Consider the following 13,829-nt stretch of genomic DNA (forward strand, 5'->3'; position numbering starts at 1 on the left):
CTTGGTGCTCATCATTGGCAAAGGGACATTTCAGCATGGACTCTGCTCCTGTGGGTTTTTCGGGAGGCTTCTACTCTGTCCATTATTATATTTCTCCTTTTAGATAAATCTTTTCATCTTTATTCTTATTTCTTACCATATTTAAATCTGTCTGAGGAACAATGGTCTTCAGCCTTTCTACCTGTTTGCCGTCCACAACTCCCTCTACAATCATATCGATAAGGTAGGGCACATATTTTTCAAAGAGACGATTCAATTCAATTCTCTCTTCCTGAGGAATGAAAATGACAATAATTCAGCGTACAGAAACCTAGAAAGTCAATTTTTGATAGCAGAGCTTCCCATCAATACCTGGCTGACCAAGTATGATTGCTCTTGCAATCTTGCAATCTTCTACCAAAGACAGGGGACAGCCACATGAAGAAATGTGACACTGTTGTTTGGACCGGGTTTTCAGCAGGATCTGCATTCATCATGTGAAAGCAACTAAGTTGTCTTAGTCAGCTCCCTGTGGACTTCAGTTTTTAATCTAAATGTAAGAAACAAGGACCGGAGCAATCTCACTGTTAACTCTTTGGAGACCAGGTAAACGGATTTCTTGGTTCTTCACAGAAACAGAAGTTAGAAAACCTAGGAACTCTTTTTAGCCCTGCGCTGCAGGCCTAGCAATTATATTTCTTGTCAGAAAATCAGACTGCCTTTATGACCTTTCTTTTAACAGCTGTCTACAGTTCAGTATTTAATAGAGAAACTCTCTGAACAAAAGTAGAGAAACTCCCACCTCATTTTCTCTTTCTTGGACCCACTTCTGCCAGTAGGGCTTGTATTTCAGATTTTTAGGATCTACAAAGACCATTCCACAGCGAGATATCGTGGCAGGAGACGCATACTGTAAGTCACCAACCTATAAAACAACCGTACAAGATAATCACATACTTTAACAAAGAACAGTCACAGGAACTGCTTTTCAGGCTTTGTAGACCTATCTGTATCCAACCCTTCCCATGTATTACATGATATAGTCAGTACTTACCTCAAACAACAAAGCACAGTGTGACTGAAGTCTAATCCGTTCCCCATTTGCCAGGGTCAACAACTTGTTGTCATCCATGACAGAATTCATGTTTTCAACCCAGAGAGCATCCACATCTCCATCGAAAAGAATGTACCTGTGGATACAGAGACCAGGGGGATCATCCGTGCTCTAACTTTACTAACATATTTCAGAATTCAGACATGCCATCAACGCTGTCAACATCAGCGTAGGCGTTTCGAAGCTTCCCACTTTTTTTTTTTTTTTTTTTTTGATAATTGCATAGTTTCCATCCATCTCACTGAGGCTGGAAACTCACAGAAGACAGAAAAAAAAAACCAAAACCTAGAAACTTTCTATTTATTTAGCCCTCTTTTTTTTTTAATAGTGCAGTTTCAAATATTTAAAACTAAATAAAATAAAATATTGATGCAAAACTCAGTATCTAAAATCCATCACCATGATTCCTATCTGTCTACCTTCGCTCTTTCTTGTCAGTAGGCCTGTTGATTTCACGAAAAATGTTTGACAGGACTCCATCTTTCCAGTCTCGTGTGGTAGGGTCAAGGATCCCATAGAGCTCAATCACAGTCATAGCTTTAGGGTTCAGTGTGTAAAGCTTTGTCAATAATCCCAGCCTAGAGATATGACAAGAAAAGCAATATTAGAATGACACATTACCATCTCATGTTAACCTGAGCAAATATTATGGTCAGCTATTGATCTTGACATGACTACACAGGGCTAAATAATGCAGTCTGTGCTGTTTTACAACCAGATTTCCATGCCTTCGATTCTGTACTCACTTGTTTTGAGCCTGGCACAAAGCATTAATGACAACTGACTTGCCCCCTCCAGTAGGTCCAACTACCATTGTAGTGTGACGAGTTAACATTGTCTCATACATCTGAACTACTTTATCCACCTGAAAAATAAATATTGTTTCAACAGACTGTTGTCCATAATTCTTCTGTGGAAAAGATCAGCAGCTGATCTACACGAGCTAAGCTTTCCTGGAGCCACTCCAGAGAGCAGCAATGCATATCTAGCCTGATGTCTACAATAAAAACTCAAACAATTAACATTTTTTGTACCTGGACCGGTAAAACGACATAACCCCTTTCCTCCAGCACTTGTGCCACAGCATCATTAAAATTAGGATAGCGGACTCGAGGGCAATCCAGGCCAGGAAACAGGTCAGAGATTAGACCAAGGAAGAGAGGTACATCTTCAAATACAAATTTAGGAAGATTCATATCTCGTAGAGCTCTCATCAGTACAAGTTCCTAGACAAAACATAGCAGAATCAGTGTTTACTGAATAGCTAACCAGTTATCTAACATGTTGTAACTTCAAACATCTCTTAAAAACTGTTGCCTTACTACTTTAGATCAGCTTCAAGAATGTTTTCTTGGCATTAGTTACTAGTGGAAACAAATAGCTAAGAATAATACGCTTTTTCTACCACGTTGACCAAATGGCAAATGGCTGCAGTAGGCCACACCACAGCTTCTCTCATTCAACATTAAAGTAACCAATTGTTTTACGAACATACCCAAGTTCTTTTGTCCCTTTGAGAGCAACATTTAGAACCCAATTTCGTGCCAACCTGCAATGTGCATCTGTACATAACTTCATAGGAGAGTTTCCTTCAACAGTCTCCAGGTTTTTAAGAAAAATTTGAATAGGAATTTCCCTAGAAAACTGTGTATCACAAATGTACATATGCAAATGAAAAACAGGTGTAAAAGAAAGCCATAAAAAGTAATGCAGTACTGAAAAACTTTCATTTATAACTATGCTGTATTACTTGAGCCACAAAATTAACAGCCACATGGCTGTTCAGAAACCAGCTTTTGCTATTCATCCAGAGACATTCATCTGGCTACTTGCATCCTGGACTTAATAAGAGGTAAAATCCTTCATTTTCTATAGATTTCCCTAGTTTGACTTGAGTTCTGATGGTAACTTGCTGGCAGAGGGCATGATGAAACTCAGTAAGAACAAAGTGAAATAGTAAGAAAAATAACACCAGTGTTCTTACTTCCAACACAGACAAGCCACAGCAGATGTGTAAACACATCGTCTTCCTAATGAGAAAAGAGGATCTGCCCTGGGTAATTAAATAGTAAATCTACCTCACTGAGGTCTGCTGACCCTCTTTTCAGTTCTCCAGCCATCACCAACACTGACTTAAGGGCCCGCAGTCCAAAATCGTAATGATGCTGTTTAGAAAGTTGTTCTCTTGCCAGCTTGTATAGCACTGTCATCTTTTTGGCAAGCACCTGTTTGAGATTTAAGTTAGTGAATCACAAATGTGCAAGTCACAACCAAACACTGGCCATGCATACTTGGATATGGGTAGCAAAAAAATTTTCTTACCTTTGCCATAAGGAACCCTTCAGAAAAGAGCATGATTTCACAAATTTGCTCGAGATCTGGTACAATAACAACCACAGGCCTGAACAAAGCTTTCACAGACTCAGGGAGCTCAGTCCGGCCAGCATAACCAGGATTCATTGTAATAAAAATGCCTATTCGGCTGTCAAGGGTAATTTCCTGTCCTTCAAACTAAAAGCATAAGAAAACATTAGAACAACGTGTATTTGGAGTTGAAATAAATAGTATTATTTGCTCAAAGAGAAAACCAGCAATATTGCGGCACCCGCTTGGGACAACATGTAAAATATTTAGCTTTAGATAGTCATCCAGATACACTCATCCCACTGCTTCTATCTTACAAATGAACATCAAGACATTTCACACTTTTCAATCAAATTTTCTGTCTGAGGGTTTTGAATTCCAATAAATACCTGTAAATAAAGCTTCAAAATCCACATCAAGTTAAGTTACTTCTCTCCCTAACTACTACAGTACTATTGTCCCATTCACTTATTCTATTTAGCTTGCTTTTACCCCATTTCACAAAGGAAGAAGCTAGAAAGGGATTAGGAAATCAGCAAGGATTTAAGATCTCCAAAACTGAGAGCACGCACTCTGGAGTTTGAAATGTTCAGCACAAATGAATTACACAAGAAGCAGCCTTTTGATCTAATGATAGCATCTAGCTCGGAATCTTGGCCTCAAAAACAACACAAGACTTCACAAGCACTCTTTTTTTTAATGTTTACCTGAAATGTTTTCAACTGGTTCATTAAAGCATTTCGAATGGTCTGAATCTGAGAAGAAATGACTGAAAGCACAGACGCGTCAATACGGTTAAATTCATCAAAGCATCCCCATGCTCCACACTGGGCAAGACCAGAGAAGATTTTACCAACTGCCTAACAAGAACAAGAAAAATACCTCAGCAACGAATATATAAAACATACAGCATCAGCAAATTTTAGAGTATGCTAAAATTCTTAATGACTGGGTAAAATCTCCGGATTTTTACACATACAGGAGCTAGCAATCTGTCATAAAATCTTGCAGTAATTACTTGCTAAATGCAGATTGCTTATAATGAGCTTAAACACCTATCATCTAATTACTGCTCCACTGCTTGAAAGCATCTGAAATTCCTTCAAGAATGTATTTAAAATAGACTTTTTTTTACTACATTTCATTATCAATCAGCACCGTATCTCTAATGGAGTCACGTCTTCATAAGTTCAGACATGTCCTTACCCTCGGCACTGAAAAAGAGCAATAACTGGCACTTTATCAGAGAACACAGATCTTTAAGTCTTACTTTGAAATCCATTCCTTCTCCGCAGTTTGTCACTACACACAACAAGCCCAGTGCTTTGGCCAGATCCTTAGTTGTTTCCGTCTTCCCTGTACCTGCTGGCCCTGCTGGTGCTCCTCCCAAAAACATCGATAAAGCCTTTGGAGACAGATCAAAAAGCAAAGCAAAGCTTGGAGTATATTTATATTAGTTTGGTAGCAAAATTACAAATGAACACTTGGGTACAGAAAGCCTTAAATTTTATCTGCAAATGCATTCTACATTATCTTGGAGGCAATCAGGTTAGAAGGATGTCACAACTGATTTCAAACATTAGCATTCACATTGGCATCTAGGAGATAACAGGACGTGGCAATAAAACAATTACACGATTGCCCAGAAGTGTATTTTACAATAGCTTGTTACTAAAAAGGCTCCTTGAATAGATACCTGCGTGAGTGTAAGATAAATGCGATCTGTAAGTGGGGTGATCACCAGACGTCCGTTCAAACCCATATACTCATAACCATACGAAAATGTGCCTGTGCACTGCCGCACGCTCAGTTCATCTGGCTCTCGGTCCCAGTAAAAACGCAGCTGGCTTTCCCATTCAAACTCCTGAGCCTGCAGAATGCTACACAAGAAAGACTTGCTCACATGAGGGAAAAGGATGCAAGTACCAGTTATGTGTTTGGTATTTTGGGGGTGGTGTTTACCTGTCTCTTACAAATGTATCAACAATGTCTCTGGCATGGACATCAATAATGAGGACAGTGTTGTATTTTTTCCTGTCGTTTTTGCTCAAAGGCATTGTAATGCGGGTAACCAGGTCGTCAATTTGCTTATGCATGTTCTTAGCATAAAGTTTCATTGCCTGCTTTTCTCCCTTCATTACTTTCCGAAAGACATCCTCTACCTCCCAAGTCCACCACACCTGATTAGCAGCCAGCACCATCATGCCTTGGTACAGTAACATCCAATCAACCCTACGGGAAATGCACACACAGAGGAAGTCCAAGTTACTGTTTATTCTGAGTAACTGATCAGGACAGAAAAAGAAAAAGAAAGAACAAAGTTCCTCCTATTTCTGCAACAATTACAAAATGAGCCAAACTTTGCAGAGCTGTACAGAATTCTGTCAAGGTGTGCTGCAGTACTTCAAAAGCCTAGGAAATCCTCTGATAGAAAAGCTGCCTGTTTCATGTGTAAAGATTGCCAAGTGGAATTCATAGTGGGAAAAGCATACTGAGAACACAACACTAAAGATAAAAAGTCAATATTTAGGAAATTAGATACAATAGATAACACAATTTTTTCTGGTCAGTTAAAATACTCCACATGCATGTATTCATATCCCTCCACATAGAGTGATACAGGCTAAATTGTGTAAGAATTAAAAAAATTAAGTCTTTATTCTTCTGTATTGCCGCAGGCTCATAATAACATATAAGGTGTTTGTGTTATACTTGACACTGGTTGTTTCACCTGCTTCGGTCTTCACAGTATCGGAAAATAGCTTCCTTAGTAAGGAGTCTGTTTGTTCGTCTCATTTCTGCTAGCACTGCCATCATCCAATTCTCGACTCTGCCTTCTGCAGCTACAGCCTGCCGGAACTCCATCACCTCGTCCTCAGCTGAAATCATGGCTGTTACGATTTTCACATCATTATCACTGTCCTGAAACCTCAGCGAGGCTATGTTATCATACATCTGAAAGGCACCAACAAAGAAATGCACTGGCATTTTAGAAACAAAAATTCAAAGATTTAAGTGTATCCAGCCCTCATTTAACCTTGAAAGAAAACTTCAATGGACCATAAAGAGAAATGGATCTGACTCTAAGTAATCAAATACAAATGCCGATAATATGTCTCATCAGCTCAACTGCAGCGTAGACAAGGAGATGATCTGGCCTAAATTACAGTGATGTTCTTTTCTAGAAAACAAAGACTGATCAGAAGCAACACAAAGGTTCTTTAATGGCTGAACATTCTGGTGTGTCATGGATGTTCCTCTACTCTAAGTGCTACTGGCCAGGAGAGACTATCAATCAGATTTGATTTGGTTATTCAGAGACTTCTTCAAGGTGCTGCCAGGATGCTCTTTGTACACAATAAATATTAGTCTCCCCAGAATGGATAGTACAGTCTGTTAAACTTTTTAAAGCACCTAAAAGCACAAGGCACTGCGGAAAGCCAGACATCGTACCTTTATCATGTGTTCCTGGACACAAAGCGGGTTACTGCTGCCAAGGATACTAAGCAACTCCTCATCAGATATAAAGAAAAATCTTGGGAAAGCATTTCGCTTGGAATCCAAATAATCATTCAAGCTTTTCTGACATTTCTCCAGCACATCATTTATATGGTGGAGGTCTGACAGACGATTTGGGGCTTCACAGCATTTTTTAATTGTCGGTTCTTCTACAGTTTCATCCATTATCTACAGAGGGAGAAAAGAAAATTTAGAAAATACCAAACAACAATTATATTAAATTATATTTAACAATTGACAAAGCAGACAAGCAGTATAGGTTCTTGATGAAGTGAATCAGAATTCAACCACAGTTTCCTGTTGCTGCAGTGCTATATGAAAACATTGACACAGTATGCTTTCAAAGTTTTTTTTACTGTAAAAGCAAGTGTAAGCAAGACAAGCCTGTATCCCAAGTCATGCAAACATAAGCATATACCTGACTTTGCTCTAGGACACAATGGTCCCTCAACGGAAGGACAAACACAGCACTTTGAAATCACAGTACCATTTCAATATTGCAGATGGGATAAAGGAGAGTAAGCTGTGTTCATACTGAGAGTGTGTGCGCAATATGAGAACAGCAGCATTATACCAGCAGAGCCTTTTTAGCATGTATGTAGGTCCTCAACCTACAGAAACACATCTAAGCTTCTTATTATCATGGTAAAAGTAAAAAGACATATCCAATGAAAGGAAAAGGGGATTCTGCCTCCCAGTACTGCCAGCCAAGGATCACACCCCTGCCCAGCTTAGCTAAATCAGGAGAAGTCTTCTGTGTATGACAGATGTGAAGTGAAGCACCAGAGTTCTTTGGTTTCCCATATTCTCTTATTCAACTCATTATAACAAACCATTCTCAGCACAACAAATGACACAGAATACTACAGCTAAGTACAGAACAGGAAGCAAAATGCACTAAATAACTACATCTATCACAAGTCAAGTCAGTTACTCACCTTTTTAAACATCCTGTCTACACTGTCAAATACTTCAGCTTCCTCTGAAAGCTGTGATCTGATATCTCCACCAATAAAGATGCTCTCCAGGTACATCCATTTTCTCTGAACCACCAGCCAAATCTAAGAACCAAATGTGACCATCAGGAAAAAAAAATACAATTCAAAATCCTGATTATAAATAGTAAACATTAATAATAAACATTAATTATTTAGTCCAGCACTTTCCTCCCTACCTCAATTACTTCACCAATCAATGACAGGGTTTTTTCCCAGTAGTGAACTGTTGAAAGGAAAGGACCCACAAATCGACTGCCCAAAACACTCTGAAGATTGACATTGTTGTCATCAAGAATCTCTAAAATTTCATCTACAGATCCCAGAATAAAGCCTCGTTTCTCAGTGCCTTTGAAGTACATTTGTACAGTGAATTTCAGTTGTTCCCATACTTCTGCTATTTCCTTCACACCCTGCATGTGAGCATAAAAAGATGCATATTTCAGTCTTCAAAAACTAAAGAACTATAATCTCAGCATATAAATGAAACAACTAATTCAGCAAAAATTTTGCACAGATTTTCTAACTCTGGTTTATAAAGAAGGGTCTATTTCATAACATCATAATAGCAACAGAATAGATCCTTCTACAGATCCTTTTTCATAGCTCAGACTTGTTTATTGTAATAACAGAAATCCAACATACTGCTGGCAAAGCCAAGATAACTGGGACTCTGTGCCATGTCGCATCTTATTAAAAGAGCTGTTGGTCTTAGTCGCCATCAGTCACACCATGGCAGCTCCCTCAATATGACTGAACTTGCTGTCTTCACAATATAAAAATCTCAAATAAAACAGACTGTTGTCATCTGTGTCTTCTTAGTTTTACTATGATTTTTTACATTACCTTCTCAATACTAAGTTCCTTAACAGCAGTTCCAACTATTTCACTGATAACGTCTGAATGTTTGTGAAGTTCCATAGCAAACATATTCTCCAAAGTGAATGTTTCTCTTGTCATTTCAAAACTTGTTCCTGTTCTCTCCATAAGGTCTTGCCAATGCCTGTTTTAAATTGACATATCAACAGTTGTACTAGCTCCCACGATACAGTAAAAATGAAAACAACTGTCATTTAACGTCTGATAATGAGCCCATATTTAGCACTCTACTGTTTAAACAAGAACTAGTGTCTTGAATATACAGAATATCCTAGCCATTGTAGTCACCTTGCACATCAGTAATTTAAATTAAAAGTTCTAACAAAACAAGCAAAATCTTCTTATACAGAGAAACTGGATTTAAATAAATCAAAGCAAACCTTTCTCTTAAAGCTTCATTTTTCAAATCAAGCAACAAAGGAATAGAGTCTTGAAATGCCTTCATTTTTGTTTCCAAGTGAACGGCTACTGGCATCCTGCGCACTTGTCTGGGCAGCTTTCGAAGGGCTTTAACAAATCTTTCAATTCCTTCCTGAAGAACCTGGACATTGAGGTTTATCCAGAGCGTCTGAGACCATTCCTTTTTAGCTGCCTGGGAACAAGGTCACCAGGAGGAAAAAAATCATATTTCCTTTTAGTTCTGACAAAGAAAAAATCTTTCCACTACAGTAGGATCTAGAGACCACAGTCAGGATGCAGATGTTTGCAAGCAGCAGGAGAGACAAGTTCACGTCAAAGACACACTCACAGTCAAACACAACCAGTTACATAAAGAAATAATGAAAAGCAAATATGGGGAACTGGAAAAGAATCCATAAGAGCATACTTCACATGGCATTTTAATTCTGGTAAAAATCAAACTTATTGAAAAGTAGTTAAGATCAATTAAAGCCTGAGATACCCATTGTCACCTATGCACAAATGATATCCAAGATTAGTTCCACTGAGATGAACAGGAGACCCATGCAATAAAATGCCACGCGATAATTACTAGCGGGGAGGGAGGGCTGCTCCTGTCCAAGAAGAGTATGTGTTTGGTTCAATAGAGGCACTGTCAGTCCTCTACTAAGATCATTAAAATCATTTAATGGTGACAGTCAATTACAAGTCACAGCTTATTTCATGCAAAGGCTTAAGACAGAGTTAAGAGCAACTAGTGGACAAGGCAGGCTCTTCTTTCCCCCGGCTTTTCTGTATACACGTGTACACTTGTGTATGTGTGTGTCTGTGAACACACAGTGTAACACTTACTCTTTGTAACTCATAAATTTCATAGATCTGCTTTAGACTTTTCATATCATTCTGTGCTTTAATTAAGTCAGGGAACACTGTAAGTGGCAAGTCAAAAAGCTTCTCAGCACTGCCCAGTTCCTGACGATTTTTTTCCAGCTTTTCGACTTCTTTTTCAAAAATGGCCATGAGTTCCAATCCTGGGAATGGAAAGGAATTTTTCTAGATAAAACAATCCCATGGGTCATGTGGAAAAAATCATAAGACAGCAGTTGCATGTTGCATAAAGTCTGTAGAAGTTATAGTATTAAAAATGTCACATTCCTGGTTGATCAGTTTGTATGTTAACAATGAAAGCACAATTTTCTTGTTTTACATAAAAGTTGAGGAATTGTCCGAAGACCAATATTTTTAAGACATCACTTTACACATATCAATTTATCTACCTTTATCAAGATCTTCCCCAACAGCACCAGGTCCCTCGGTCATGAATTTTTGGAAGAAATCTCCTATATCTTTGCTGTAGTCCTCAACTTGTTGCTGTGTAATCTAAAAAGAACAGTGTTTAAATTATTTTCCTTCCCATTTCTAATCTTTTTTCAACAGTAATTACAAGTATTACCTTTGCAAATGTTCTTTTTATTCCTCCAAGGTTGTGGTCAACTACTGATGCTTCAAAGAAGACAGCCTCCCAGTTTTCCTTAATCTTGTCTGCCATCTCTTGCTCTTCTTTATCTACCTAAACCAAAACAAGTAAAATCTCTCACAAGAAATAATTAGTCACAAGAAAGTGAGGAATATGCGCTCACATAAATTTGCAAAACACGAAACCAGCATTGAGGTGATGTGAGCCAGATTTAAACACATGCAATAGGGCCATTTTAAAGCAGAGCTACTGTTTTGAGAAGGGGGTTTGGACTAGGCAATCTCCAGACATCCCCTCTAACCTCAACTATATTGTGATTCTGTAAAATGTCTTAAAAGGAAAACATTTATTCATTCACATGTGAGGCATTTGTCTTCTCTAGCTCAAATCTGAAACGTTTTACCAGACAAGGTGTAACATGCACTTACTGGAATATTGTACATTGCAAGAGTTCGGTATCTCTCCCAGATGTCTAAATATTGCACTTCCACCTTGAAAGACATGCCTTTGATCTTTGCAATTGTGCCAAGGGTAATTCTCAGGTCTTCCAGGGAATCTGGAGGTGTCTTAAGACTCTGTGATAACCTCTGTAAAAAATAAAAATAAATAAAAATAAAAATTAAAAAATAGCTTTAAGAAGCAAAGTTGACAAAGCAATTAGGCAGAATTATAATTATGAAACACAAACCACAAGTAAATAACATGCAGATTAATTTTCATCTTTAGTCTATGTGATAAAGACACCACACACACAAAAAAAAAAAATCAAGAAAAAGTAAACCCCAAGTGGTTTTCCTACAACAAAATAGAAGTTGCAAGCAGCAGTTTAAAGGGAACTTCAGAACTACCAGTATGAACTTTTCACCAGTGCAGGAGTGAGAATTCCTGGGTTTTCATGTTACTACTCTCTCCTGTTTCCCTCCTGCAGAGATAGCTTCAACCTATTTGCAGCGTGGTTCAGATCATCATCTAGTACTCAGTGCTAGCTACATGGTACAAGAGGAACTGAAAGCACGTGCCTGAATCTCCTCCCGAAGGCTGAAGAGTTCCTCTCTTGCAGATTCATTCAGCAATTTTCCAAGTGAAACAATCCAGCCTCTGGCATTGTCCTGCACTGCGTAGGCTAAAGGAGCCAGCTGAAGCCTGATGAATTGCTCATCTTTAATCAATGGCTGTTGAGTTACTTCTTGAGCTACCTTCATATAGAACTGCAACTCATCATCAAAGGTGACACAAGTGGGCTTTTCTGCAGCTAACATCTCCATGACTTTGCCTTTGTCTAATTTCCACAGGGGCTGGTACCTCTTCCATTGGTTCAAATACTTGCTGAGAGAAGCCAGGAGTTTGTGGACGTTATGAGTGATGAGAACAGCCTGTTCCATTACCAGAGGATTCTGGGAGACATCACTGTAAAAGCTGAAAGTGATAACTTCATCTTCCTTGACATGCTGAGGAGGGCATGCAATACATGTACCACGCATCCACCGCACAAAATGCTAGAGTTTTCAAGACAGGGTTGAAAAACAGTTACTTTGTAGAGAGTCATTTTAGTCAAATCATCCATAGAATCATTTAGGCTAGAAAAGACCTTCAAGATCATCGAGTCCAACCATAAATCTGACACTGCCCCTAAACCATGTCCCGAAGTGCCACATCTACACATCTTTCAAACACCTCCAGGGATGCTGACTTCACCACTTCCCTGGGAAGCCTCTTCCAGCGCTTGACAACCCTTTCAAGCGCAGAAATTCAGTGTTACTTAGAACACAATGTAGGACGCGGTGTGAATGATTTCTAAGATCAATTGGGTTTTTTTGACAGCAAGAAAAGAGATTACATTTTCCCATAAACTTCAGAGAAAAGTTCACCTCATCCTAAAAAGTCTTTACAAAATCTCCACTGATCAACAATACAGGATGACACAGAGAAACAGGTCAAACAGCCTGGATGGAGCAGTGGAGCACAACAGCAAATCTGAGCATAGGAAGCTCATCTAATGTAAATGTATTGATTTCAGGTAAGATCTGAAATCATTTTTCCATCAGCACAGGGCAAGAAAATTGACACAATATTTGGCTTTTTTGTCTGGAGAGAAGTCCAGTGTGAACATACTCATGCTGGGAAATATTGCTACACCTTTGCCAGCACGCTAGATACTTCCACTGCTATAAACCTACTGTACTAGACATCTTGGATGCCCTTCTCCCCACATTCTATGAACTGGTTTTCTGCACTTTTGGAGGAGTGATGTAATATAGCAAAGGCTACTCACATTCTTTATTCCACCATTCATACATCAGAAAGCAAAGTCTGCAGAGCAATCTGAAAACTATTTCCTTCTGATGTATGACAACTTATAGAACCAAATTGCATCCTTACACTGGCAAACCTGTTGAAAAGTAAAAAATAATTTTGCCTGAATAAAAACTGTATGAAGCTTTATGGATTTTTTTTTCCTTTGTCACCAGTTTGTAAAATTAGGACAGTCTGTAAAATCAGAACAATGTATTGGATATTTTGATCTCAAGATAAAGCAATATGAATCTTCCCTTTGACATTTATGCTTGCCCAAACATAAAGCAAGATTAATTCATTATAATCACAAGAAACCTCTGTCAATAGGCAAATCTTTATCAAAAATCACCTTAGTGATCTCAATGCAGTCTTGGACACATTGTACAGTCATTTTCTCAATCTCACTGGCATTAGGTTGCAATACTATCTCAGGAACAGACAAAACAGCTTCTGTGTGGAAGAGTGGGACATTTCCAAGAACAGCCGCATTAAAAGCCTGCAAATTCCTAGAAAAGGAAAAAATTCACATCAAAGAAAGTAATAATCAGCTGCTGCCTCCCATGGCAATACCCAACAGAGATTGCAGTTGTCATGTGTGTGCTTAGATATGTAAGCAAATCCATCTGAAGTCAGTTACCAGTGATTTCACCTGGAAACACTGATGTGTATCAGAGCAAAATTGTCCCACTGATACTGATATAATGCAAAAGCTTGACAAGCTAAAAGAAGCTATTGGAAGGAATGAATGGGGTGCAAAAGGACCCTGAAACTACGGTGAACTCCACTGCGAGAGTCCAGCCAAGACAGC

The 13,829-nt window shown here is 38.7% G+C and overlaps 1 protein-coding gene across 1 annotated transcript in view; it reads right to left on the reverse strand.

Moving 5' to 3' along the window:
• DNAH10 (dynein axonemal heavy chain 10) overlaps window positions 1–13,829 on the reverse strand; it is a 57,531-nt gene that overhangs the window by 27,810 nt on the left and 15,892 nt on the right. Inside the window, exons 19-42 of the mRNA XM_054082364.1 lie at window positions 13,371–13,527; window positions 11,746–12,222; window positions 11,155–11,313; window positions 10,703–10,819; window positions 10,527–10,629; window positions 10,102–10,280; window positions 9,231–9,442; window positions 8,818–8,974; window positions 8,151–8,384; window positions 7,915–8,037; window positions 6,911–7,144; window positions 6,189–6,412; window positions 5,420–5,689; window positions 5,154–5,337; window positions 4,728–4,862; window positions 4,165–4,317; window positions 3,416–3,604; window positions 3,172–3,318; window positions 2,128–2,319; window positions 1,840–1,958; window positions 1,513–1,671; window positions 1,034–1,169; window positions 782–904; window positions 137–271 (exon numbers count right to left, since the gene is read on the reverse strand). Of these exons, the coding sequence (XP_053938339.1) occupies window positions 137–271; window positions 782–904; window positions 1,034–1,169; window positions 1,513–1,671; window positions 1,840–1,958; window positions 2,128–2,319; window positions 3,172–3,318; window positions 3,416–3,604; window positions 4,165–4,317; window positions 4,728–4,862; window positions 5,154–5,337; window positions 5,420–5,689; window positions 6,189–6,412; window positions 6,911–7,144; window positions 7,915–8,037; window positions 8,151–8,384; window positions 8,818–8,974; window positions 9,231–9,442; window positions 10,102–10,280; window positions 10,527–10,629; window positions 10,703–10,819; window positions 11,155–11,313; window positions 11,746–12,222; window positions 13,371–13,527 (4,318 nt within the window). The remainder of the gene's footprint in view (window positions 1–136; window positions 272–781; window positions 905–1,033; window positions 1,170–1,512; window positions 1,672–1,839; window positions 1,959–2,127; window positions 2,320–3,171; window positions 3,319–3,415; window positions 3,605–4,164; window positions 4,318–4,727; window positions 4,863–5,153; window positions 5,338–5,419; window positions 5,690–6,188; window positions 6,413–6,910; window positions 7,145–7,914; window positions 8,038–8,150; window positions 8,385–8,817; window positions 8,975–9,230; window positions 9,443–10,101; window positions 10,281–10,526; window positions 10,630–10,702; window positions 10,820–11,154; window positions 11,314–11,745; window positions 12,223–13,370; window positions 13,528–13,829) is intronic.

This window comes from Cuculus canorus, chromosome 17, assembly GCF_017976375.1.
Source record: "Cuculus canorus isolate bCucCan1 chromosome 17, bCucCan1.pri, whole genome shotgun sequence".
Taxonomy (NCBI): domain Eukaryota; kingdom Metazoa; phylum Chordata; class Aves; order Cuculiformes; family Cuculidae; genus Cuculus; species Cuculus canorus.